This window comes from Amblyraja radiata, chromosome 3 (genome assembly GCF_010909765.2).
Source record: "Amblyraja radiata isolate CabotCenter1 chromosome 3, sAmbRad1.1.pri, whole genome shotgun sequence".
Classification (NCBI taxonomy): Eukaryota; Metazoa; Chordata; class Chondrichthyes; order Rajiformes; family Rajidae; genus Amblyraja; species Amblyraja radiata.
The window spans coordinates 19,858,923-19,883,650 of record NC_045958.1 but is presented as its reverse complement, the minus strand read 5'-3'; the positions used below and the strand labels follow the sequence as shown (position 1 = coordinate 19,883,650).

Here is a 24,728-nt window from a genome sequence, read left to right as displayed (position 1 = left end):
GTAGTGAAGAAAGCAAACGCAATGCTAGCATTTATTTCGAGGGCTTGTAGACAAAAACAGGGTTGTAATGCTGAGGCTCTATAAAGCGTTGGTCAGGCCGCATTTGTAATATTGTAAGCAATTTTGGGCACCATATCTGGGGAAGGATGCGCTGGCTCTGGAGAGGGTCCAGAGGAGGTTTACAAGGATGATCCCAGGAGGGTTAACACATGATGAACATTTGACAGCACTGGGCCTGTACTCACTAGAGTTTAGAAGAATGAGGGGGGAACTCTCATTGAAACATACAGGATAGTGAAAGGCTTGGATAGAGTGGATGTGGAAAGGACATTTCCACTAATAGGAGTCTAGGGCAAGAGGCCATAGCTTCAGAATTAAAGGATGTTTGTTTAGGAAGGAGATAAGGAGAAATTTCTTTAGTCAGAGGGTGGTGAATATGTGGATTTCTTTGCTCGAGAAAGCTGTGGAGGCAAAATCAGTGGATACATTCTTGATTAGTACGGATGTCAGAGGTTATGGGGAGATGGCAGGAGAATGGGGTTAGGAGAGATAGATCAGCCAAGATTGAATGGTGGAGTAGACTTCATGGGATGAATGGCCTAATTCTGCTATCTCATGATCTTATGATCCAAAAAGGCCAGACAACACCAGTTTTGAAAAATGTTCATGTTTAAGGTCAATGACATTTCGCAAGGTTACTAAGAAGAATGACCACAAGAATTTCCCCATATGTGAGAGGATCTGAATATCCCCAAAATGTTAATTTTGTTTCAGAAATCCAATACCCAGAACTCTGCTTTGTCAAGTCAAATAGGAAATGTTAATAGCATAAATATTGATTCAATGTTCAACCGTTTTATCAGTGCGACATTCTGCCAATGTTAACAATACCGCGTGTAGCTACTTTACCACCATCCCATATACAATTAAATCTGTTATTTATTCTCCAATTTTTCTCAACGTCATTATTATTGGAAAATGATGCAAATTAGGATTGCACAGTAATACAGTTTCTGCCTCCCGTTTCTGTCTCATTGTTCTTCAACCCCAGCATAAGCTAAATGGGCTGAATGGCTTCCTTTTTATCTTTTGTGAAAATATGAATGAGGGACCATACCTAACTGAAGCTGAAGCTGATTGCTGTGTTTACAGACCTGTTATGCTGCTGCAAGAATTTCATTGTTTTGGTTTTGGCCCATGAGACAATTAAACACGCTTGACTAGGGGTGGATTAGTGGATGCAATCAGGATGAGGAGAGAAGGGTGAAGATAGAGGCTAATAAGGCATGATTGGTGAAGTAACCAGGGGCTGCAGTTGATGGGAAAGGAAGATGGAGTATGGGAGGTAGTCTGCGCAGATGAGAACAGAAGGAGTGGGTGGTGGTTGGGGGATGGGCGGGTGGAGGTGGGGGGGGCCCCCATTAAGAAGCATATGGGTGATGGGTAGATGGTAGGTGAGGGAGAAGCTGGGTAAGAAGGTGCAGGTTGTTGGAGGATCATGGTAGATAGAGGGGTTAGGTTGGTGGGCAAGGAAACTGGATCCCTGAAATCAGTGAATTCAATATTGATGCTTCAAGTTGTAGGCTGCCAAGGCAGAATGTCAGATGCTGATGATCTAGTTTGATGGGAAGAACATGCCGCCTCGATATCCACAACCCAATGGAATGAACATTGAATTCTCCAATTTCAGGTAGCTTGTTTCCTGCACACGTCTCTCCCTCCATGCTTAGTCCTTCTATCCACTCCCATCCTCCCACTTGTACCCTTCTTTCCAACTACAGTCCACCCAGTATCACCCAGCTTCTTCCTCACACGCACCATCTGCCCAACACCCACAAACTCCTCTCATTGGCCCCTTCCTCTCTCCGCTGTTCCCATCCGCTCAATTCACCTCCCTTAAATGTCCCATACTTCACCTTCCTGTCCCATCATCTGCAGCCCCTGGTTAGTTCCACCAATCACGTCCCAGTCTCCATTGTTATCCCCATCCCTCTGTCCCCGACTTCTTCCACAAATCCGCCCCTCCTCACCAGGATTCATCGATCACAGGCCAGTTCTTGCCCAACCCTCTCTCCTCTTTATACTGGTCAACTTCCCCTCCACTCTTTCAGTCCAGTAGAAGAGTCTCGACTCAAAATATCGACTGTCCATTTCCCTCCACAAATGTTGCCTGACTTGCAAAGGCAGTGCGATGCTAGGTGAACAATATACGCACTGTAAAAAAGATGTTTCCAGTCCATAAGAAATATAGACAAAAGAAGTGGATTGCCCATCGCAGATGATTTCCTACAGAGAACAGTCATTCAGTCTGAAGAAGGGTTTCGACCCGAAACGTTGCCTATTTACTTCGCTCCATAGATGCTGAGTTTCTCCAGCATTTTTGTGTACCATCATTCTACACATCCTATTTATGCTAATCTCACCATCCAGCTGCTGCTCCATAACTCTGTAGATCATGGTTCTTCAAATGGACTTTTAACATGAACATGATAAAGGTTCTGCCTCTACAGTCTTTAGGGCAGAAACTTAGAAACTTATTAATTCAAGAGAGTCAAGAGTGTTTTACGATCATATGTCCCTGATAAAATAATGAAATTCTTACTTGCTGGATTCTTACTTACTTACAGTAATTCCTGAAATCTTCAAGGTGGAATACAAAGTCTTCTCACTCCTTTAATTCTTCTACCAATTACTATCTATGTCCTGTAATTTCAACCCTCAGCTAGTTGAAATAGGCCTTTCATATTTATAATATTTAGGCCCCTCATAATTGTTATACACCTCGAAAGAAAATATCCCTGACCTATCCAATCTTTCACCTAAAAAATTCTAATCCTTTTAGCATCCATGGAAAACTTCCCCATAATGTTCACCAGAACTTTAAGCAGTATACAAGCTGTGGGGTTTATATAATCAAGAATTACCATAGTGCTTTTGTATTCTATGCCTTGTTTTTAATCACCTTTCCAACCATCAAATTAGTTTTAAGGTTTTGAGGAATCAAACTTCATTTGCATCAACCATTTGCAAACTTCTTAATTATGTCACCTACATCAAACCTAAATCATTAGGATATTTTTTTTTAAGACAAAGATTTGCAGATTCTTGATTAGTAAAGGTGTCAGAGGTTATGGAGCGAGGGCATGAGAATGGATTTGAGGGGGAAAGATGGATCAGCCATGATTGAATGGTGGAGTAAACTGGATGGGCCAAATTGCATAATTTTGCTCTGAGAACTTAATTTAAAATATTTTTAGAAATTAAACATTTCCATGATTTTGTGGAGACTTTAAATATTCAGCAAATGCCATCAAGTCAGAGGACAAAACAAGCTGGACAGCTGAAAATATAGACCCCAAACACATTGGCATTAATCTAATAATGGGGAAGCTAGCCTTCCTTCGATGCATTTGCAGTTTGGGGAAATGAAAAAGGTATTCCTGCTAAGTTTGTAGATGGTTCAAATAATTGAAAGTCAACGCAGTAACTGTGAGAAAATAGTGGAATTGGTGAAAGTGATCAGCGAGACAAGCACAAGAACATCTGACAGTAAATGCACAATACAAATATTCAACACAACCTTTACGAATCACTTCCAATGGGGGGGAAAAAGCTATATTCCTTTGGTTCAGGACGGTGGAGTCGTCGAGTCGGTGCAATTTTGGTGCTGCTGGAGTCGGAGTCGGTAAAAAAGCCTTGAGTCCGACCTGAACATAAATTTCAGAGACGACGTAAATCGGAAAAAATCCCACTTTTTAAACTCACACTTTATTTCAATAGACAATAGACGCAGGAGTAGGCTATTCAGCCCTACGAGCCAGCACTGCCATTCAATGTGATCATGGCTGCTCCATTCTCTCAGCATATGACAGTCCCGCCATCCCGGGAATTAACCTTGTAAACTTACACTGCACTCCCTCAATAGCAAGAATGTCCTTCCTCAAATTAGGGGACCAAAACTGCATACAATACTTCAGGTGTGGTCTCACCAGGGCTCTGTACAATTGCAGAAGGACCTCTTTGCTCCTATATTCGATTCCTCTTGTTATAGAGGCCTACATGCCATTATCTTTTTTCACTGCCTGCTGTACCTGCATGCTTACTTTCATAGACTGATGTACAAGGACCCCCAGTTCCTGTTGTATTTCCCCTTTTCCCAACTTGACGCCATTTAGATAGTAATCTGCCTTCCTGTTTTTGCTACCAAAGTGGATAACCTCACATTTATCCACATTAAACTTCATCTGCCATGCATCTGCCCACTCCCCCAACCTGTCCAAGGCACCCTGCATTCTCATAGCATTCTCCTCACAGTTCACACTGCCACCCAGCTTTGTGTCATCTGCAAATTTGCTAATGTTACTTTGAATCCCTTCATTCATATCATTGATGTATATTGTAAATAGCTGCGATCCCAGCACCGAGCCTTGTGGTACCCCACTAGTCACTGCCTGCCATTCTGAAAGGAACCCGTTAATCCCTACTCTTTGTTTCCTGTCTGCCAATCACTTCTCTATCCATGTCAGCACTCTACCCCCAATAGCATGTGCCCTAATTTTGCCCACTAATCTCTTATGTGGGACCTTATCAAATGCTTTCTGAAAGTCCAGGTACACTACATCCACTGGCTCTCCCTTGTCCAATTTCCTAGTTACATCTTCAAAAAATTCCAGAAGATTAGTCAAGCATGATTTCCCCTTTGTAAATCCATGCTGACTCGGACCGATCCTGTTACTGCTATCCAAATTTTTTGCTATCTCATCTTTTATAATTGACTCCAGCATCTTCCCCACCACCGATGTCAGGCTAACTGGTCTATAATTCCCCGTTTTTTCTCTCCCGCCTTTCTTAAAATGTGGGATAACATTAGCTACCCTCCAATCCACAGGAACGGATCGTGAGTCTATAGAACATTGGAAAATTATCACCAATGCATCCACGATTTCTAGAGCCACTTCCTTAAGTACCCTGGGATGCAGACCATCAGGCCCTTGGGATTTATCAGCCTTCAGTCCCATCAGTCTATCCAACACCATTTCCTGCCTAATGTGGATTTCCTTCAGTTCCTCTGTCACCCCAGATCCTCTGGCCACTACTATATCGAGAAGATTGGATCTGTCTTCACTAAGGAGGACACAAACAATGTACCTGTTCAACTCATCTGCCATCCCAAAATAAATTCACCTTTTTCAGTCTTCAAGGGTCCAACTTTGGTCTTAACTAATTTTTTCCTCTTCACATACCTAAAGAAGCTTTTACTATCCTGCTTTATATTCTTGGCTAGTTTACCTTCATACCTCACGTTTTCTCCCCATATTGTCTTTTTAGTTATCTTCTGTTGTTCTTTAAACATTAACCAATCCTCTTGCTTCCCGCTCATCTTTGCTACATTGTACTTCGCTTTAATTTTTATACTGTCCGTGACATCCCCTTGTCAGCCATGGTCGTCCCTTTCTCCCCTTGGAATTTTTCTTCCTCCTAGGAATTAACTGATCCTGCACCTTCTGTATTATTCCTAGAAACACCTGCCATTTTTGTTCCACTGTCATCCCTGCTAGTGGATCTTTCCAGTCAACTTTGGCCAGCTCCTCCCTCATGGCACCATAGTCCCCTTTATTCAACTGCAACACTGACACCTCCTATCTACTCTTCTCCCTCTCCAATTGTAGATTAAACCTGACCATGTTATGGTCACTGCCTCCTAATGGCTCATTAACCTCGAGGTCCTTTATCAAATCCGGTTCATTACAAAACACTAAATCCAAAATTGCCTTCTCCCTGGTAGGCTCAAATACAAGCTGTTCTAAGAATCCATCACGAAGGCACTCTACAAAGTCCCTTTCTTGGGGTCCAGCACCAACCTGATTTTCCCAGTCTACCTGCATGTTGAAATCTCCCATAACAACCACAGCATTACTTTTACTACATGCCAATTTTAACTCCTGATTCAACTTGCACCCTAAGTCCAGGCTACTGTTTGGGGGTCTGTAGATTAGTCCCATTAGGGTCTTTTTACCCTTACAATTCCTGAGTTCTATCCATACTTACTCCACATCTCCTATTTCAATGTCACCCCTTTGCAAGGAACTGAATTTCATTCCTCACCAACAGGGCAACCCCACCCCCTCTGTCTGTCTTTTCGATAGGAGGTTATACCCTTGAATATTCAGTTCCCAGCCCAAAAGAATGAGAATTTCCACCCAAAAGAATGAGAAATTACATTGGTGCTAAGATGATTATATCTAAGTCATAGTTTAGCCATTAGTGCATACCTGTGGCCTTAGTTTAATACATTTTGGAATAAAGCTTATATAATTTTAATTAATTAACCATATAACCATATAACAATTACAGCACGGAAACAGGCCATCTCGGCCCTTCTAGTCCGTGCCGAATACTTATTCTCCCCTAGTCCCATCTACCTGCATTCAGACCATAACCCTCCATTCCTTTCCCGTCCATATACCTATCAAATTTATTTTTAAATGATAAAATCGAACCTGCCTCCACCACTTCCACTGGAAGCTCATTCCACACAGCTACCACTCTCTGAGTAAAGAAGTTCCCCCTCATGTTACCCCTAAACTTCTGTCCCTTAATTCTCAAGTCATGTGAGAATTTAAATGGAATTTAAATGGAATTTAAATTTTGTCATAGTCCTATATGTAATTTTTTTTCCTTTTAGTATAATGAATTATGTTTTTTTTTCAAGAATAAATAAAAAAGCCACAATAGCATAGCTACAACCATTGGACTCAAAACTTTAAGGATATATGGGTTTAAAAGGTAGCCTGATGATTCATGTAGTTCTTATGAAATGCCACCTTGTGTAATGTCATCATAGCAGATTTAGAATTATTTTACCTAGGAGTCAGAGTGAGAGTGAGAGTGGGAGCGAGAGCGAGAGCGAGTACGTAAGTTTATTGGCCAAGTATTCACATACAAAGAATTTGTCCTGGTGCTCCGCCCACAAGTAACAACATGACAGTGACAGTTACGAATGACTCAGAAAACACCAAACATTATTAATGATAAAACATTATTGATAAAACACCATTGATCAAGCATGTGAACCAACAAAATACCAGATCAAAGGGAGGCTACAGATTTTTGGCTGTTGACTAGAGCAACTACTCGTGGATAACACATAAAACACATAATCCTCCGCCATTTCCGCCACCTCCAATGTGACCCCACCACTCGCCACATCTTCCCATCTCCCCCAATGTCTGCCTTCCGCAAAGACCGCTCCCTCCGCAACTCCCTCGTCAATTCTTCCCTTCCCTCCCGCACCACCCCCTCCCCGGGCACTTTCCGTTGCAACCGCAAGAAATGCAACACCTGTCCCTTCACCTCCCCCCTCGACTCTATTCAAGGTCCCAAGCAGTCGTTCCAGGTGCGACAAAGGTTCACCTGTATCTCCTCCAACCTCATCTACTGCATCCGCTGCTCTAGATGTCAGCTCATTTACATCGGTGAGACCAAGCGTAGGTTGGGCGATCGTTTCGCCGAACACCTCCGCTCAGTCCGCAATAACCTACCTGACCTCCCGGTGGCTCAGCACTTCAACTCCCCCTCCCATTCCCAATCCGACCTCTCTGTCCTGGGTCTCCTCCATTGCCAGAGCGAGCAACAGCGGAAATTGGAGGAACAGCACCTCATATTCCGTCTGGGCTCCTTGCGTCCTTATGGCATTAACATTGAATTCTCCCAATTTGGCTAGCCCGTGCTGTCTCCTCCCCTTCCTTAACCCTCTATCTGTCTCCTCCCACCCTCCCATCCGCCCGCCCTCGGGCTCCTCCTCCTCCTCCCCTTTTCCTTCTTTCTTTCCCCACCCCCCATCAGTCTGAAGAAGGGTTTCGGCCCGAAACGTCGCCTATTTCCTTCGCTCCATAGATGCTGCTGCACCCGCTGAGTTTCCCCAGCAATTGTGTGTACCTACTCGTGGATAAAAACTGTTTTTGAGTGAGAGTGAGAGTCAGAATCAGATACACAAGAAATCAAGGAGTCGGAGTCGGGTGTTTTGGGTATCGACTCCACAGCCCTGCTTTGATTCAAATGTTATCTCTGCCAGATCTGTTACTTCAAAGCATTCTGAATATCAAATCGGCTTTTGAAGAAAACCCATCCTAATAGGCAACTCAAACACAGATCCTTTCCATCAGTCTCTTTAATCCTTCATCTGAAGTCACTGGTCTTAATCCTTGAAAATTTACCAAATCTAGCAAAGATCGGCCTCATCCTCGTTAATTTGAACATTAATACTACTTATCACTATGGAAGTAGCCAATTTTCAATTATTTATCTGAAAATATTTTACAAATACATTAGGGGGAAAAGGGTAACTAGAGAGAGAGAGAGAGAGAGTGGGTCCCCTCATGAATCAAAGCCGTCAACTCTGTGTGGAGCCACAAGAGATTCGCAAGATCCACCATGAGTATTTCTCCTCCATATTTACCGAGGAGAAAGACGGGAGGACAGTGGAACTTGGGGCAGTCAATGGAAGTGTCGTGAGAGCAGTCGATGTTACAGTCAAAGAGGTACTGAAGGTACTATCGTGTATGAAGGAAGACAAATCTCCAGGGCCTGTTCTGATATATCCGAGGACATTGTGGGAAACAAGAGAGGAAATTGCAGAAGCTCTGGTTGAAATTTATGAGTCGTCTTTAAATACAGGAGAGGTGCCAGAGGACAGGAGGGTGGCAAATGTTGTGCCTCTATTCAAGGGCTGCAGGGAAAATGCTGGGAACTATGGGCCAGTGAGCTTAACATCCATAGTTGAAAGGTTACTAGAGGGTATTCTGAGGGATAGGATATGTAGGCATTTAGACAACAAGGGCTGATAAGGGATAGTCAGCATGGGTTTGTACATGAGAGGTCGCGTCTCACAAATCTGATTGTTTTTTGAAGACGTAACCAAAAAGGTCAATGAGGGCAGAGCTGTAGATGTTGTGTACATGGACTTCAGCAAAGCATTCAACAAGGTACCGCATGGTAGGCTGCTTTGGAAGGTTAGATCGCATGGGATCCAGATAGCTGAAGGATAGAAAATTGGCTTCATGGAAGGAAGGTGCGGTGATGGTGATGGTGGAAGGTTGCTTCGTGGACTAGAGTCCTGTGCCTAGTGGTGTGCCTCAGGGTTTGGTGCTGGGCCCATTACAGTTTGTCATCTACATCAATGATTTGGATGAGAACATACACGGCAAGATTGCAGATGATACCGAAGTGGGTGGTTTTGCAGATAGTAATGGTTGAGAAAAATTGCAGCAGGATCTTGATCGATTGGCCAGGTGGGCTGAGGAATGGTTGATGGAATTTAATTCAGAGAAATGTGAGGAGTTGCATTTTTGGAAGTCTAGCGTGGACAAGACCTACACAGTGAATATTAGGGCTCTAGGGAATGTTGTAGAGCAGAGAGATCTAGGAGTGCAGGTGCCTGGCTCCTTGAAGATGGAGTCACAGGTAGATAGGGTGGTCAAAAAGTAGTTTGGCACATTGGCCTTCATCAGTCAGAGTATTGAGTATAGACATTGGGAGGTCATGTTGCAGTTGTATAAAACGTTGGTGAGGTCACATTTAGAGTATTGTGTTCAGTTCTGGGCACCATGTTATAGGAAAGATGTTGTCAAGCTGGAACAGGTACAGAGAAGATTTACAAGGATGTTGCCAGGGGTAGAGGGTCTGAGCTGTCGAGAGAGGTTGAATAGTAGGAAAGAACTGCAGATGCTGGTTTAAATCGAAGGTAGATTTCAAAATGCTGGAGTAACTCAGCGGATCAGGCAGCATCTCTGGAGAGAAGGAATGGGTGACATTTCGGGTCAAGACCCTTCTTCAGACTGATGTCAGGGGAGGGACAAAAATAGAATATAGTCAGAAACAGTAAAACTAGTAGGAGAACTAGGAAGGGGAGGGGATGGAGAGAGAAAGTAAAGGCTATCTGATGTTAGAGAAGTCAATGTTCATACGGCTGGGGTGTAAACTACACAAGCGAAATTAGAGGTGCCATTCCCTCCAAAACTCCATGGTCAACTCGTCCCTTCCCACCCAAACCAATCCCTCCCCAAGTACTTTCCCCTGCAACCACAGGAGGTGCAACACCTGTCCCTTTACCTCCCCCCTCAACTTCATCTAAGGACCCAAAGAGACTTTCCAGGTGAGGCACAGGTTCATTTGCACCTTCTCCAACCTCGTCTACTGTATCCACTGTTCCAGGTGTCAACTTCTCTAGTTGGCAAAACCAAGCGCAGGCTCAGAGATCATTTCGCTGAACACCTCCGCTCAGGCTGTCTTAACCTACCTGATCTCCCGGTGGCTCAGCACTTCAACTCCTCCTCCCATTCCCAAACTGACCTTTCTGTCTTGGGCCTCTTCATGGTCAGAGTGAGGCAGAGCGCAAATTGGAGGAGCAGCACCTCATATTTCGCTTGGGTAGTTTACACTCCAGCGGTATGAACATTGACTTCTCTCACTTCAGATAGCCCTTGCTTTCTCTCTCCATCCCCTCCCCAGTTCTCCCACTAGTCTTACTGTCTCCAACTATATTCTATCTTTGTCCTGCCCCCTCCCCTGACATCAGTCTGAAGAAGGGTCTTGATCCAAAACGTCACTTCTCTCCAGAGATGCTGAGTTTCTCCAGCATTTTGTGTCTACCTCCGAGAGGTTGCGTAGGCTGGGACTCTATTCCTTGGAGCGCAGGAGGATGAGGGGTGATCTTAGAGGTGCATAAGAGGATGCACAAAGTCTCTTGCCCAGAGCAGGTGAAACGATGACCAGAGGAAATAGGTTTAAGGTGAAGGGGATAAACGTTTAATAGGAATGCAGGGATAACATTTGCACATCAAGTGTGGTAGGTGTATGGAACGAGCTGCCAGAGGAGGTAGTTGAGGCTGGGATTATCCCAACATTTAAGAAATAGTTAGACAGGTACATGAACAGGACAGGTTTGGAGGGATATGGACCAAACACAGGCAGGTGGGACTAGTGTAGCTGGAACATGTTGGCTGGTGTGGGCAAGTTGGGCCGAAGGGCTTGTTTTCACACTGTATCACTATGAATGGGTTCAATCTGTAATAACCAGTATAAACATTGCCAAAGAACAGTTGATTTTTTTCTTAAATTATTGGCATGAATCATTCTGCAGTCATAGGCTTGTGCGCAAGTTGGGCCGAAGGGCCTGTTTCCACACTGTATCACTATGAATGGGTTCAATCTAGTAATTGCCAAAGTACAGTTGATTTTTTTCTTAAATTATTGGCATGAATCATTCTGCAGTCATAGGATTGTACCTTACACTTGTACCTTAAGTGATAACACTTAAAACATGTATAGCCACCCACTGAGCCTGTGCATGACTGACAAGCCAGTCCCAATTTTGACCCACTAACTCAAGTTCTTAGAACTCTGCCCGCTAGAGAAGTCACTCAGCAACTGGTGATGTCCATGAATCACAGACTTCAAGCAGTCATTGCATGCAAAGGATATGCAACAAAAGACTAAACATGACTATTTTAATTTACATGACATTACTGTATCCCAAACATTATGGTGCCCTGAAATGGGGGGACTATGTATAAACATTGCTGTAATTTCTACATGGTGAAACCAAAATGTATAAAAATCGCCTTTATTAAATACTGACAATGTGTACTTAACCACATGGGATTTTTTCTGTTACAAAGCTCGAATTGTGGAGTACAGAGGCAAATAAATAAATGATGGGTCTTTGCCCCGAACATTATGGAGGGCACTGTATATGCTGAACACAAACATTTTTTCACCTGGTGCATACGAATCACAAGCACCTGGTGACTACCTCCCGAGAGGTTGAGTAGGCAGGGACTCAATTCCTTGGAGCGCAGGCAGATGAGGGATGATCTTAGAGGTGTATAAGATCATGAGAAGAATCGATTGGGTAGATGTCTCTTGCCCAGAGTAGGTGAATTAATGACTAGAGGAAATAGGTTTATGAAGGGGAAAAGATTTAATATGAATGCAGGGGTAACTTTTGCACATCAAAGTTGGTGGGTGTAAGGAACGAGCTGCCAGAGGAGGTAGTTGAGGCTGGGACTATCCCAACATTTAAGAAATAGTTAGACAGGTACATGGATAGGACAGGTTTGGAGGGATGTGGACCAAGGTGGGACTAGTGTAGTTGGGACATGTTGGCTGGTGTGGGCAAGTTGGACCGAAGGGCTTGTTTCCACACTGTATCACTATGAATGGGTTCAATCTGTAATCACCAGTATAAACATTGCCAGAGAACAGTTGATTTTTTTCTTAAATTATTGGCATGAATCATTCTGCAGTCATAGGCTTGTACCAAATTTGCCTGCAGATTAACACTTAAAACATGTTAATAATCTTGTATAGCCACCCACTGAGCCTGTGCATGACTGACAAGCCATTCCCAATGTTTGACCCAAAAACTCAAGTTCTTAGAACTCTGACTGCTACATATATCACCTTTTCCACATTAGTGACCTATTAAAACCCAAGACACCTCTGCTGCTTTAGGAAGGTTTGACACATTGAGTGATTAAATTATTTCCATGTGAATAACTGAACTGTTAAATTGCGATTCTGCCTCAGTATTAAATGGGACAATGAAAATCGGTATGTCTTTCCATTGTAATGCAGATTAATATAGCGGGAACAAAAACAAAAAATGCTAATTTATTTTTATCGAGGCAGAATTAGTAACGCTGCCAATATCTATAAAATGTTGGTTATAAATGCACTGTTGAGGATACAAAAAGATTTTAAAGGATGATATCAGAATAATGCTATGTCTATCATCGAAGTAGATAACATTGTGGGTAATTTTTTTCTCCTTATTTCCCATCAACTGCCTACAGATTCTACCATTAGCCTTCACACAATTTTGAGTGATCAATGAACATTGTTGGACGGAGAATTGACTTACAATATTTAAACATTCTGCTGAGAGATGTCAGAGTTCAATTCTCGGTGATCAGCAAAATTAGAAACAATTGATACAGGAGACACCAAGAAATCAAACAAGCTAGGCTTAATATTTCTTAACCCAGTATGTTCTATGCAAACTCTTGAGACTTGGCCCAAGCAAGTAAGAGACAACAATCTTCATTTTATTTATTTTTTCCTTCTCCATTTTAATACTCTTTGCCTTTTCTGACCTACAAAATGCCAGTTTCCTTTTTATTTCCACTTTCAACTTCAACAATTCCACACCTGATAAATTTGAATCCAATCAAGTCTTTTCACGTCCTTTTAAAAGACTAACTACTAATTTCTTTAACATCTCCATTCTCCTTTCTACATTTTACTGATTTTAGTCACTAGTCTTTCAAATAATCTATTTCCTGGTAAGATCTACTTTATGTTGCCTTCATGTCAAAAAACTAACCAATTGACCCAGTGGCATAACCCTGACATAACACTCAGTCTGAAGAAGTCTTGATCTGAAACATCACCCATTCCTTCTCTCCAGAGATGCTGCCTGTCCTGCTGAGTTACTCCAGCATCTTGTGACTATCTTCAGTTTACACCAACATCTGCAGTTGCATCATAGGAATAACACTGATGTTCTGACAAGAGGAGCCAGATGTACTTTGTTTACAGTTTCTCTAATTTACACCAGGCTATGAGAGTGAGAGTGGGATAAAGATTAATAGAAGCATTTGAATTATTTTGGAGACTTTGAGTGCTGTTACTTGTGACGAATGGAAGTTGAACAGGTTCCCTTTATGAATAAATCCATCAACCAACAAAGCAAGTTAAATGTTTCATTTAAAACATTCGTATAATCCTATGTAAGAAATTTGAGGCATAACAAAGGAACTGGAATAAGGGGCAATTGGAGACAACTTTTTTGTAAAGCAAGAAGTTGTAGATACACAGAATGCAATAGCTTCCCCAAAGTCCTCCTCTGCACAGAAATTGGTGTAATCTTGTTCTGAATTGGACATCAGTGGAGCTGCACACTAAATCTCGTTGCACTGACGTGCAATGACAATAAAAGATATATTATTATTATTAGATGCATTATTGCTTGCTTCAGAAAATGATTGGTTAAATCCAATTTGCTCAGTTAATGCATTTGGGAAGGGTAAACAATGCAAGACAATATATGCAAAATTATAGGATATCAATTGCTAAGGGAGGGATTTTGAAGTGCATATCCACAGATCCCTTCCTGCAGGGCAGGGAAATAAGCAATTAAACAGTTAGAAGGGATACTTACTTTATTGACCAAGCACAGAATACAAGAATGGGAATATCATGCTAGAACTGTGTAAAATACCAGATGTACATCAGGTAACATGTTGTGCATAGTTATAGTCATTGTAGTAGAAAGAATGTGAAAATTGACAACACACGGTGCTGGGTATACAATTTTTTTCGAAGTAGATAAAGTAACTTTTGTTGAGAATAGCAGTGTGACACAGGACTTTGAGCCACAACCACTGCTGGGAGATTGTCAAGTAAAACGTGCTGGTCTTCCAGTGGAAGAAATTATCCTTTGTTTGAAGGCGAGATAAAACAAACATATGAACCAATCAGAAGGTAGATGAAAATGTTGGAGAAACTCAGCGGGTGAGACAGCATCTGTGGAGCGAAGGAATAGGTGACGTTTCGGGTCGAGACCCCTCTTCAGACTCTCCGAATTCTACTCCACTATGAACCAATCAGCCTATGTTTGACAAATTTGCAGTCTTCAGGGTCTTGACTTGCAGAATAAATAAGGGCAATCCAAGCAATGCAGTGTATTTAGTCTTTCACAATGCATTCAATGAGGTGCCACACAAGAAACGATTAAATAAAATGAGAGTACATATTTTTTTAGAGTAATAAACTGGCTTGGATGGAAAAACAAATGGAATGGTGGAAGAACTACGAGGGTCAAGCAGCATTTGTTGAGGCAGGGGTTGAGACTGCATTAGGACTGACAGGGAAGGAGTGCCAGTATATAGCGATACATAGTGAAGAGAGACTGGTGGGTAGAACCAGATCGGGGGGGGGGATAATGAGCAGATGGAACCAGTTAAGGAGGAGGATGGGGAGTGGGAAAGATGAACATTGGGAGATGCAAAACAGGTTGAGCAGTCAAGTACGTCAGTGAAAAGCACTGGGTTTGTGGGTTACCCAAAATTGGAAGATTCAATGTTCATACCATTGAGTTGCAAGCTAGCCAAGACAGGTCTATGTGAGAGTGGGAAGGAGAAATGAAATGGCATGCAACCTAAAACTCAAGGTAGCTACTGGAGACAGAGCAGTGTTCCTTACAAAACAGTGAACTAACTGCACCTGAAGTGGATGGATGATTGGTTAACTGACAGAAAGCAGAAATTGATTGATGGACTGTGGTTAGTTGGGTGCCACAGGGATTAATGCAGGGTCCACAACATTTTCCAATTTATAACACTGATTTAGATGGCAACGAGATCTTTGACGGTAAAAGTAAAGCATCACAGGATTAAGTTAAGTCTTCCTTGTTATTTTTTGAAGAAGTAACAAAGGAGGCTGACAAGACATTGTCTACACAGACTTCAGCAAGTCCTTTGATAAGGTCCGACATGGTCAGCTGCTCTGGAAGAATAAATCGCACGGAATCCGGGAAGAATTCTTCTTCTTCCTCTTTCGTGTGGCGTGCACAGCCTAAAGTTGTAGGACAACTTGTTCTATTTGATCTTCCATTTGCGCACATCGAGTTGATTGCATTGGTCGAAACAGGGTGGACTACGTGAAGGTTGCAATCTTCCACCCCTCCGGGAAGTCCAAGGTGCCTGGATACAGAATTGGCTTCATGGAAGAAAGCAGAGGATGGTGGTAGAATAATTTTTTTGGACTAGAAGGCTATGACTCATTGCTGTTTCTGGTTTATATCAATAATTCGGATGAAAATGGCCAAAGCATGATTAGTATGTTTGCACTTGATGCTCAAGAGGTGGTCTTGTAGCAAGTAAAGATGGTTATCAAAAATGAAAGCAATATTTTGATCCGCTAAGCAAGTAGCCTGAGGAATGGCTAATGGAGTTTTCTATAATGGAGATACCAGATAAGTGTGAGGTGCTGCATTTTATGGAGTCAAACCAGGTCAGGACATTCCCAGGTCCCTGGGGAGTGTTGTAGAAGCAGAGGGATTTCAGAATACAGGTACATGGTTGACAAAAGTGCTGGAGAAACTCAGCGGGTGCAGCAGCATCTATGGAGCGAAGGAAATAGGCAATGTTTCGGGCCGAAACCCTTCTTCAGACTTCAGATTTTCCAGCATCTGCAGTTCCCTCTTAAATAGGTACATGGTTCCTTGAAAGTGGCGTCATAGATAGATAGGGTGGTAAAGGCGTCTTTTGGTAAATTGGCCTTAATCAGTAGGGTATTGAGTATAGAAGTCGGAATATTATGTTACAGTTGGACAAGAAATGAGTACGGTCGCATTTGGAGTATTGCGTTCAGTTTTGGTCATCCTGCTATATTAAGGATATTATTAAGCTGGAAAAGATGCAGGATTTACGAGGATGTTGCCGGGGCCTGAGCTCCAGGTAGAGATTGAGTAAGCTAGAACTTTATCCCCTTGAGTGCAGAAGGCAAATGGGTGATCTATAGAGGTGAATAAAATCATGAGGGGAATTGATAGGGTGAAGGCAGTCCTTTATCCAGGATACGTGAAAATCACAGGATAGACCATCGACTGACATGTTACAAACCTACTGACCACAGTTATCTGGACCACACTTCTTCCCACCCTGCCCTTGCCTCTTGCAAAGACTCCATACCCTACTCCAAATCCCACTGTCTCCGTCACATCTGCTCCCAAGATGTGTTCCATACAAGGACATCCGATATGAGATCATCTGTTGCCTCCCTTCTTCCCCCCCCCCCCCCCCCCCCCCCCCCCCCCACCCCCCTGGGTCAGGACAGCTTGAAGACGAGAGGGGAAAGATTTAATAGGAACCTGAAGGGGAACTTTTTCCACAGTGGTGGGTACATGGAACAAACTGCCAGAGGAGGTAGTTGTGGCAGGTACTACATCCACATTTAAAAGGTACTTGGTCGGGTACATGGATAGCAAAGGTTTAGTGCTATATGGGCCTGATGCAGGTAAATGGGGCTTGCTTAGAAAGGGCACCCTGGTCAACATGGACAAATTGAGCTGAAGGACCAGTTTCCATACTTCATGACTACGTGAATGGGCAAGGACTTGGATGATAGAAAACAATGTAGAAATATATACGGTTTAGAAGAATTGAAATCCAGGATGCCATGCACATAAATAACCTGTTAACTTTAGCCTCCACAGCCAATTAAAAAGGAGTCTCACTGCCCCTCGGGTGAATACATTTCTTCTCACAAGTCATAGGCGCAGAATTAGGTCACTCAGCCCATCAAGTCTACTCCGCTATTCAATAAAGGCCCATCTATCTTTTCCTCTCAACCCCATTCTTCGGCCTTCTTAGACATACAGGTGCACAACCTTTTATCCGAAGATCCAAATAACGAAAACCTCCGAATAGCGGCCATTTTTTCGGTCCTTGAAGAAAGGTCCTTGAAAACGTTCACCGAAGGCGGCCCGCAGAGGTGACAGCGGAACCTCCGGTCGGTCCTCGAAGAAAGGGGAACTAAATCCCCATTCATAAAAGAGAAGGTGAGGGTATATTGCACGGGAGGGTTAATAATTGACAATATGCTGCTGCCTGCCCGCTGAGTTAAAAAGTTCCCACGGTAGACTCACGATACACAGTGCAGATTGTCGCTCCTTTCAGTTTCACCCCACCTACACCCTTCTGCTTCCCGGCCATGTGTGTGACCCCTTCCCTCCCCTCTCCAGCTCCCCGCCCATTGCACCGGCGCGGGGGCTTTGCACTGTCTTCACGTCGGCCGTGCCAGTCACCGGAGACGTCAGGACCAATTGGACACCGACCACCAGGCCCACCGCAAGCATGGAGAACCCAGAGACCCACAGCCAACAGCAACTCCAGCCCAGCCCCACTCCAACTACAGAGGAACCTGGGTTGCGGATGACGGGGCGCAGCTCGGGGCGTCGTAGGGGCCCATCGGGGAGCGGGTTCCTGTTGGCCCTGACGTCTCCGGCCACCTGCCATCCTCCGGGAACTGTACCGCCCTTGCAGGAGAGTGGGGTTGTTTGCAGTTGCAGAGGGAGAGGGCAATTCACATAAACATCCATCACAGTGAGTCTCCTCCTCACTATGATGGAAGGCAAAGACTTGTCTCTCCCCTGCTCTCCATTCCTCTCCCGAAGTCGAGGTCAAAGCCCCCGGCGGGCGCTAGCAAGTCCGCGGCCACTCAGCCACGCCGGACGTTGTAAGGCCCCCCTCCAGGTCATTCTCAACCCCGTAATTCGGGCGGGAGAAGTCGCCGCTGCCGGTGCCCCGCAAAACGGTCTCCCACCGGGGACCCGCGGGCTCCCGGTGTCACCATCCACCGGAGTCGGGTCGCAGCAGCTCGCCCCCGCAGCTCTCCACGCTCCGAAGCTGGCTAGCTCCACGGAGGTAGGTCCGTAGGTCCACAGCTCCCACCGCCGCCCACCGACCCCCGGGCCCACTGCAAGCACGGAGATCCCAGAGACCCACAGCCAGCAGCAGCCCAGCCCAGCCCCGCTCCAACTCCAGAGGAACACGTATGCGCAGAAGCTGATGGTGTGCAAGGTACGTCTTGTTCTTGGGGTGGCGGATGAGGGGGCGCAGCTCGGGCTGTGGGCAAACTGCCACTTGTCGCCGTAGCGGCCCATCGGGGAGCGGATTCCTCTGGAGTTGGAGGGGGAGGGGGGTATTGTGCTGTTTGATCGCCCCCTGCTATCCCAGGGACAGGGAGACACAGCGGCTTTTTAGACTGGTGGGCAATCACTTCCAAAGTTCTGCCCACAGTCAGTACACCTCTCCTACACTGCATTTCATATAAACATTTATTCTGCAAGAAAAAACGACATTGAAGACTCAAACTCGCGATCGAGTAACTGCCAGGATCAAGGCGCAAACTCGCGACCTTGCGGATATGAGCCGAGCACTCTACCACTGAGCCAGCCATTAAAATCTACGCAAAAAAATTTCCATTCCGAAGACCGACAAATTCTGAATTACGAAAAGTGTCTGGTCCCAAGGCTTTCGGATAAAAGGTTGTGCACCTGTACTGCAAATAGTTAACAGCTCTCTTCAATCAGGCAATGCCTTGAAAGCCTTGAAAACTGCAGTTATTAAACCACTTTTAAAAAAGCAGAGCCTAGATGCCTCTATTATTAACAACTATAGACCAATATCAAACCTATCTTTCATAAGTAAAATCATTGAGAAAGTTGTCCTCCAGCAACTTAATCACTTCCTGGCCTCAACTGGCTGCTACGACAACTTCCAGTCAGGATTTCGACCTCTTCATAGCACCGAGACCGCCCTTATTAAAGTTGTAAACGACATCCGTCTTAACACAGACTCTGGCAAAGTTTCAATATTAATGCTATTAGACCTCAGTGCTGCATTCCACACTGTTGATCACTCAATACTTTTGGACAGGTTGGAAAAATGGGTGGGGCTTTCAGGCACAGTCTTAGGTTGGTTCAGGTCATATCTACAAGATAGGAACTATTTTGTTTCCATTGGCGACTTTGTATCAGAACCAACCAACGTGACGTGTGGAGTCCCGCAAGGTTCGATCTTAGGGCCCTCTTTATTCAACATCTACATGCTCTCACTAGGGCAAATCATGCGAAATAATAATATTGACCACCACTGCTATGCCGATGACACTCAAATCTATGTAGCGCTATCACCAAATGACTATCGCCCCATAGATCTGCTGTGCCAGTGCATTGAGCAAGTCAAAGACTGGATGTTCCAAAATTTCCTCCAACTAAATAAGGACAAAACGGAGATAATTGTTTTTGGTGCTAAAAAAGAAAGGCTTAAAGTAACCCAACACCTTCACTCTCTGTCCCTGAAAACTTCAAACAAAGCCAGAAATCTCGGGGTTATTATGGATTCAGATTTACATTTCGACAGTCACATCAAATCAGTAACAAAATCGGCCTACTATCACCTCAAAAACGTAGCAAGATTAAGAGGACTCATGTCAGCTCAAGACTTAGAAAAACTTGTACATGCCTTTATTACTAGTAGGCTAGATTATTGTAACGGTCTCCTTGCAGGTCTTCCGAAAAAAAACTGTCAGGCAGCTACAGCTTGTTCAGAACGCTGTTGCTAGAGTTCTAACAAAGACCAAAAAATTTGAACACATTACACCAATTCTTAAATCCTTACATTGGCTCCCTGTATGTCAGAGAATTGATTTCAAAATCCTTCTGCTCACCTATAAATCACTACATGGTTTAGGGCCAAAGTATATCACTGACATGCTTCCACTATATAAGCCTTCTGAGACCAATCTGTTAGTGATTCCCAGAGTAAATACAAAACATGGGAAAGCAGGATTTAGTTACTATGCAACAAATAGCTGGAATAAACTTCCTGAAGATTTAAGACTTGCCTCAACTTTGACCACTTTTAAAACAAGACTGAAAACTTTTATGTTTACTTTAGCTTTCAGCTAAATCTTAACTACATTGCACTTTTAACTTTTGCACTTTTTATAATGCATTTTTAATTTTGCTTTTATTTTCTTTTAATTCTTCTATTTTATTTCATTTTATTATTTGGTTTTATTGTATGACATGTTTTTATGTGAAGCACTTTGAGTCTGCCTCGTGTATGAAATGTGCTATATAAATAAAGTTGCCTTGCCTTGCCTTCTCACTGACACCCTTACTAATCAAGTCAATTTCCACTTTAAAAATACCAAACTTCTTAGCCTTCACTGCCGTCTATGACAATGAATTCCACAGATTCATGACCCTCTAATAAAATAATTTCCTCCTCATCTCTGAAGGCACATCCTTTTATTCTGAGGTTGTGCCTATACTCTCCTACAAGTAGAAACATCCTCTCCACACCTTTCATCTCTGCCCAGATGGCAGGCCTCTTATTTTACACTGATTCTGGACACTCCAGTAGACATCAATTCATACTCTTTACAACTTCAGAATTTTATGCACTTCAATGAGATGATCTTTCATTCTCCTAAATTTGGCCCAGTTAGCTTAAATTCTTTTCATATGACAAATCACTCATTCAAGACTTTATTCTTCCGAACCTGCATGGTCTTCTCTTTATCTTATTCTTCCTTGGGTGTGAAACTACACCAATTAACAATATTCCAAACGTGTTTTCACAAATAAGGTGTTTTTGCTCGTGTACTCAAATACCCAGGAGGCCAACATACAATTTGCTCATTGCCCCTGAAAATTAACTTCAGAGGAAAGAACATATAAAGGAACATGTATTTGGGGACTCCTGAAGTACAATCAAATCAAAATGTTGTAATTGCAGGAGATTCTCCAGCTTTTGAAAACAGATGTAAACCAGGGGTAAGACAGTTACTTTGTGTAGTGACACTGAAGGGGAGTGTGATCAACCATGTCAAAAGCCATATCCAGTCAAAACTGTGAGGAATACTGAACACTAAGTGGAAAAGGAACTTTTGATTAGGTATATTTTGTGAACTCGCTGATGGCGAAATCTGCCTGGACAAATGAACATCAAAATTTCCATTGAAGAACTGGTGCTGTCCAAGTTCTACAATGTTATTGCAAGTGTAAGAAAGGGGAAACGACTGACGTCCTGGCGTTGGCTAATAATAAATCGCTGAACGTAACATGAACGGTAATAGGCAGAGTTGACCCTGCAATAAGCAAGGATCGACCGGCCTTGGGTCTCAGGTGCGAGAGCCCAGCCGTATCTATCAGTGGTTCCGCCTGCTGCACACACTCGGCCGCCACACGCTGCCCGTCTACTTCATGTTAAATACTCGCCAGAGGATCCCGCCGCGTTTTCTGGGGCAGCCACCCCCGCAGTGCCAGGTGGGGCTGGGGCTGGTGCTGGGGGTGGAGTCGCCGCCGCTCTCTCTCCCCAAGGCCCGACTACCGGGGCCCGGAACCGGCTCTCCGTTGCCCAAGGGTCATTGCAATCCCATGCCCTTGCCGAGGCGGCGTGTCCACCCACCGCCGACACATCCTCACAACCTCGGCCGCTCAGTCCGTCGCTGAAATCTTGCGGCCGCCGTGAATACATCGAACCGGAGATGGGGGGGGAAATAAAGCGACAAGCGTCCGCGGCGGCGTCAACACCCCCGACAACAGGAAATGACCTCAGCCGGAAATAACGGGCGGCGGCGACGTCGTGCATTCTGGGGATTGTCATCCCACCACAGATCCTACAGCAACGTTGATTACACTGCGGGTCGGTTCCGGTTACTGAAATGGACGACAAAAAGCCCCACGTTCCGCTCCGTTGCGTACAACACGTCAGCCCGTTGCATTTGGCAGGAGTGGCCTATCTTGGATCTTTGGATCAAAGATGCTTTGGGCCTTTGCCACAGAGAGCGGCAGCATCAATGATGGAGAGACATCTTTCCCATCCACCTGCAAAATCAGACTGGTCCGAAATTGTAACTTACTTTGATGCCCTTCTATTTGCTGATACTTGCCGTAGAAATTGGGTGTCCGCCACCTGTGTCTTACCTGTGAACCCTTGTTAACCTTCATGAACCTTTGACAAGGGCATTCGTTGAAGATTGGTCCTGAAGGTTAGAACTAATAGATTCGAAAATTGATTTGGAAATAGGAGGTTGAGAATAATGGTGGAAGGCTCTTTTACGATTTTAAAACCAGTGACCAATGATCTAGCAAACGTCTTGATACTGTATCCCTCATTGTAATATATATGAGTGCTTCAGGTCATCGGGTCAAAGGGTGTGACGCAGGGAGCAGCTCAATCCTTCTGGAGAACATGGCAGCTTCCAGCATACACTGTTAACACATGAAACCTGTACTTTCTTACCTGTTAAAAACCGCAGAAATGGTCAATTTTTGCACTGTAAATAATTGTGGAGGGTGACTGAGCACTCTGAACCAAACGCTCTGATATCTTTGCTCGGAACCCGAGCAACAAGGTGTAACACACACACGGGGCCGGGTGGAGCGGGCCGTGGATCCGGGCAGCGGACACACGGAGACGAAAACCCGGCAATGTCCCTGTCAGCTGAGTTGGGGACAGTCTGGTCCCTCCGTCCACCCAGAGTCACTGACAGCGCTGCACCGGCACCCCGACCCCCCCGTCCGACCATGATCCCCTCACTGCCTCCCCGACCACCCACCTCCCCCCATCCTCCCCCCCAACCACCAACCTCCCGGAGGTTGCACGGCAGTCGAGGTCACGACCCATGCCAAGCAATACCTTCTGGAGTATAAGCGGCGAACATCAGGTAAGCACTTACTACGGCTGCCAGTACAGCGGACCCGTCTTCTGTCCCATCATCCGGACTCCACGCTGATGGGTTCCACACTCGCGGACCCCGGGACGTCTGTCCCCGCGGCCGGTGTTTGGTGGCTGAAACGCCTGGCACCCAGGAGGGGAATCACTCCGGGTCGGGGGGGGGGGGGGGCGGTTGAATCACCCTGTGTGGTGGTGGGGGGCCGGGTGGGTGAATCGGGGGGGTTTAATCACCCCGGTGTGGAGGTCGGGGTCCGGGGGCAATGAATCACCCCGTGTGGGGGTTGGGGTCGGGGAGGTGAATCACCCCATTGTCCGGTGCTTGGTTCTTGATTTCTTGGTCCTCCAAAATATTCCAAATGGAATTTAAACTGGAGGTGGTCAGTGACTCTGGGTGGGCGGAGGGACCAGACTGTCCCCAACTCTGCTGCAGCTGACAGGGACGTTGCTGGGTTTATGGCCCCATGTGTCTGCTGCCTGGAGCCGCGGCCCCGCTCCACCCAGCCCCTTGTGTGCGGGCGCTGCCGACCCACAGCATATCACAGTGCTACCGCACAGGGGGAGGTTGGGCTGAGGGCGGCTGTAGCAGGACATCGCTGACCCCGGGTGGACAGTGGGGGCTGTCCCAAGGGATCTTCTCTTTCGGCCGCTTGCACCTTGGTGCTCAGGTTCAGACTAGAGGGTGACCAGCCCTGGGCGGTCATGGGTCGGGACTTTGCAGGCACGCTGCTCTTTCGCAAGTCAGTGAGTAGCAGTGATTTTGGCGGTTTTCTCTCACGGTTACCCCAATTTCCACAATATTTTACAGCGCAAAAATTGACAATTTTGGCGGTTTTTAACAGGAAAGAATGTACGTGTTTCGTGTGTTACTAGTGTATGCTGGAAGCTGCCTTGTGCTCCAGAAGGATTGAACTACTCCATGCGTTACGCCCTTTGACCTGATGACCTTACATAGAACATAGAAACATAGAAATTAGGTGCAGGAGTAGGCCATTCGGCCCTTCGAGCCTGCACCGCCATTCAATATGATCATGGCTGATCATCCAACTCAGTATCCCGTACCTGCCTTCTCTCCATACCCTCTGATCCCCTTAGCCACAAGGGCCACATCTAACTCCCTCTTAAATATAGCCAATGAACTGGCCTCGACTACCCTCAGGTAAAGTAGGTTAAGTAGGCTGGAACTCTACTCTTTGGAGTTTAGAAGAATGAGAGGCGATCTCATTGAAACATATAAGATCGTGAGGGGCCTTGATCGGGTGGATGCACCGAGGATGTTCCCAATGATCGGGGAAACTAGAACTAGGGGACATAGTTGCAGAATAAGGGGGGGCTCTTTTAAAACTGAGATGAGGAAGAACTTCTTCACCCAGAGGGTGGTTAATTTATGGAATTCACTGCCCCAGGGAGCAGTGG

General features: G+C 44.9%; 1 protein-coding gene across 2 annotated transcripts in view; it reads right to left on the bottom strand.

Moving 5' to 3' along the window:
• slc25a46 (solute carrier family 25 member 46) overlaps positions 1–22,243 on the bottom strand; it is a 54,284-nt gene extending 32,041 nt beyond the window's left edge. Inside the window, exon 1 of one of the 2 annotated variants that reach the window (XM_033017413.1) lies at positions 21,854–22,243. In XM_033017413.1, the coding sequence (XP_032873304.1) occupies positions 21,854–22,241 (388 nt within the window). In that variant the 5' untranslated portion in view covers positions 22,242–22,243. Of the gene's footprint in view, positions 1–13,451; positions 13,924–21,853 lie in introns of those variants that run through there. The other variant, XM_033017415.1, reaches the window with a different exon arrangement.
• Positions 22,244–24,728: the final 2,485 nt, after the last annotated feature.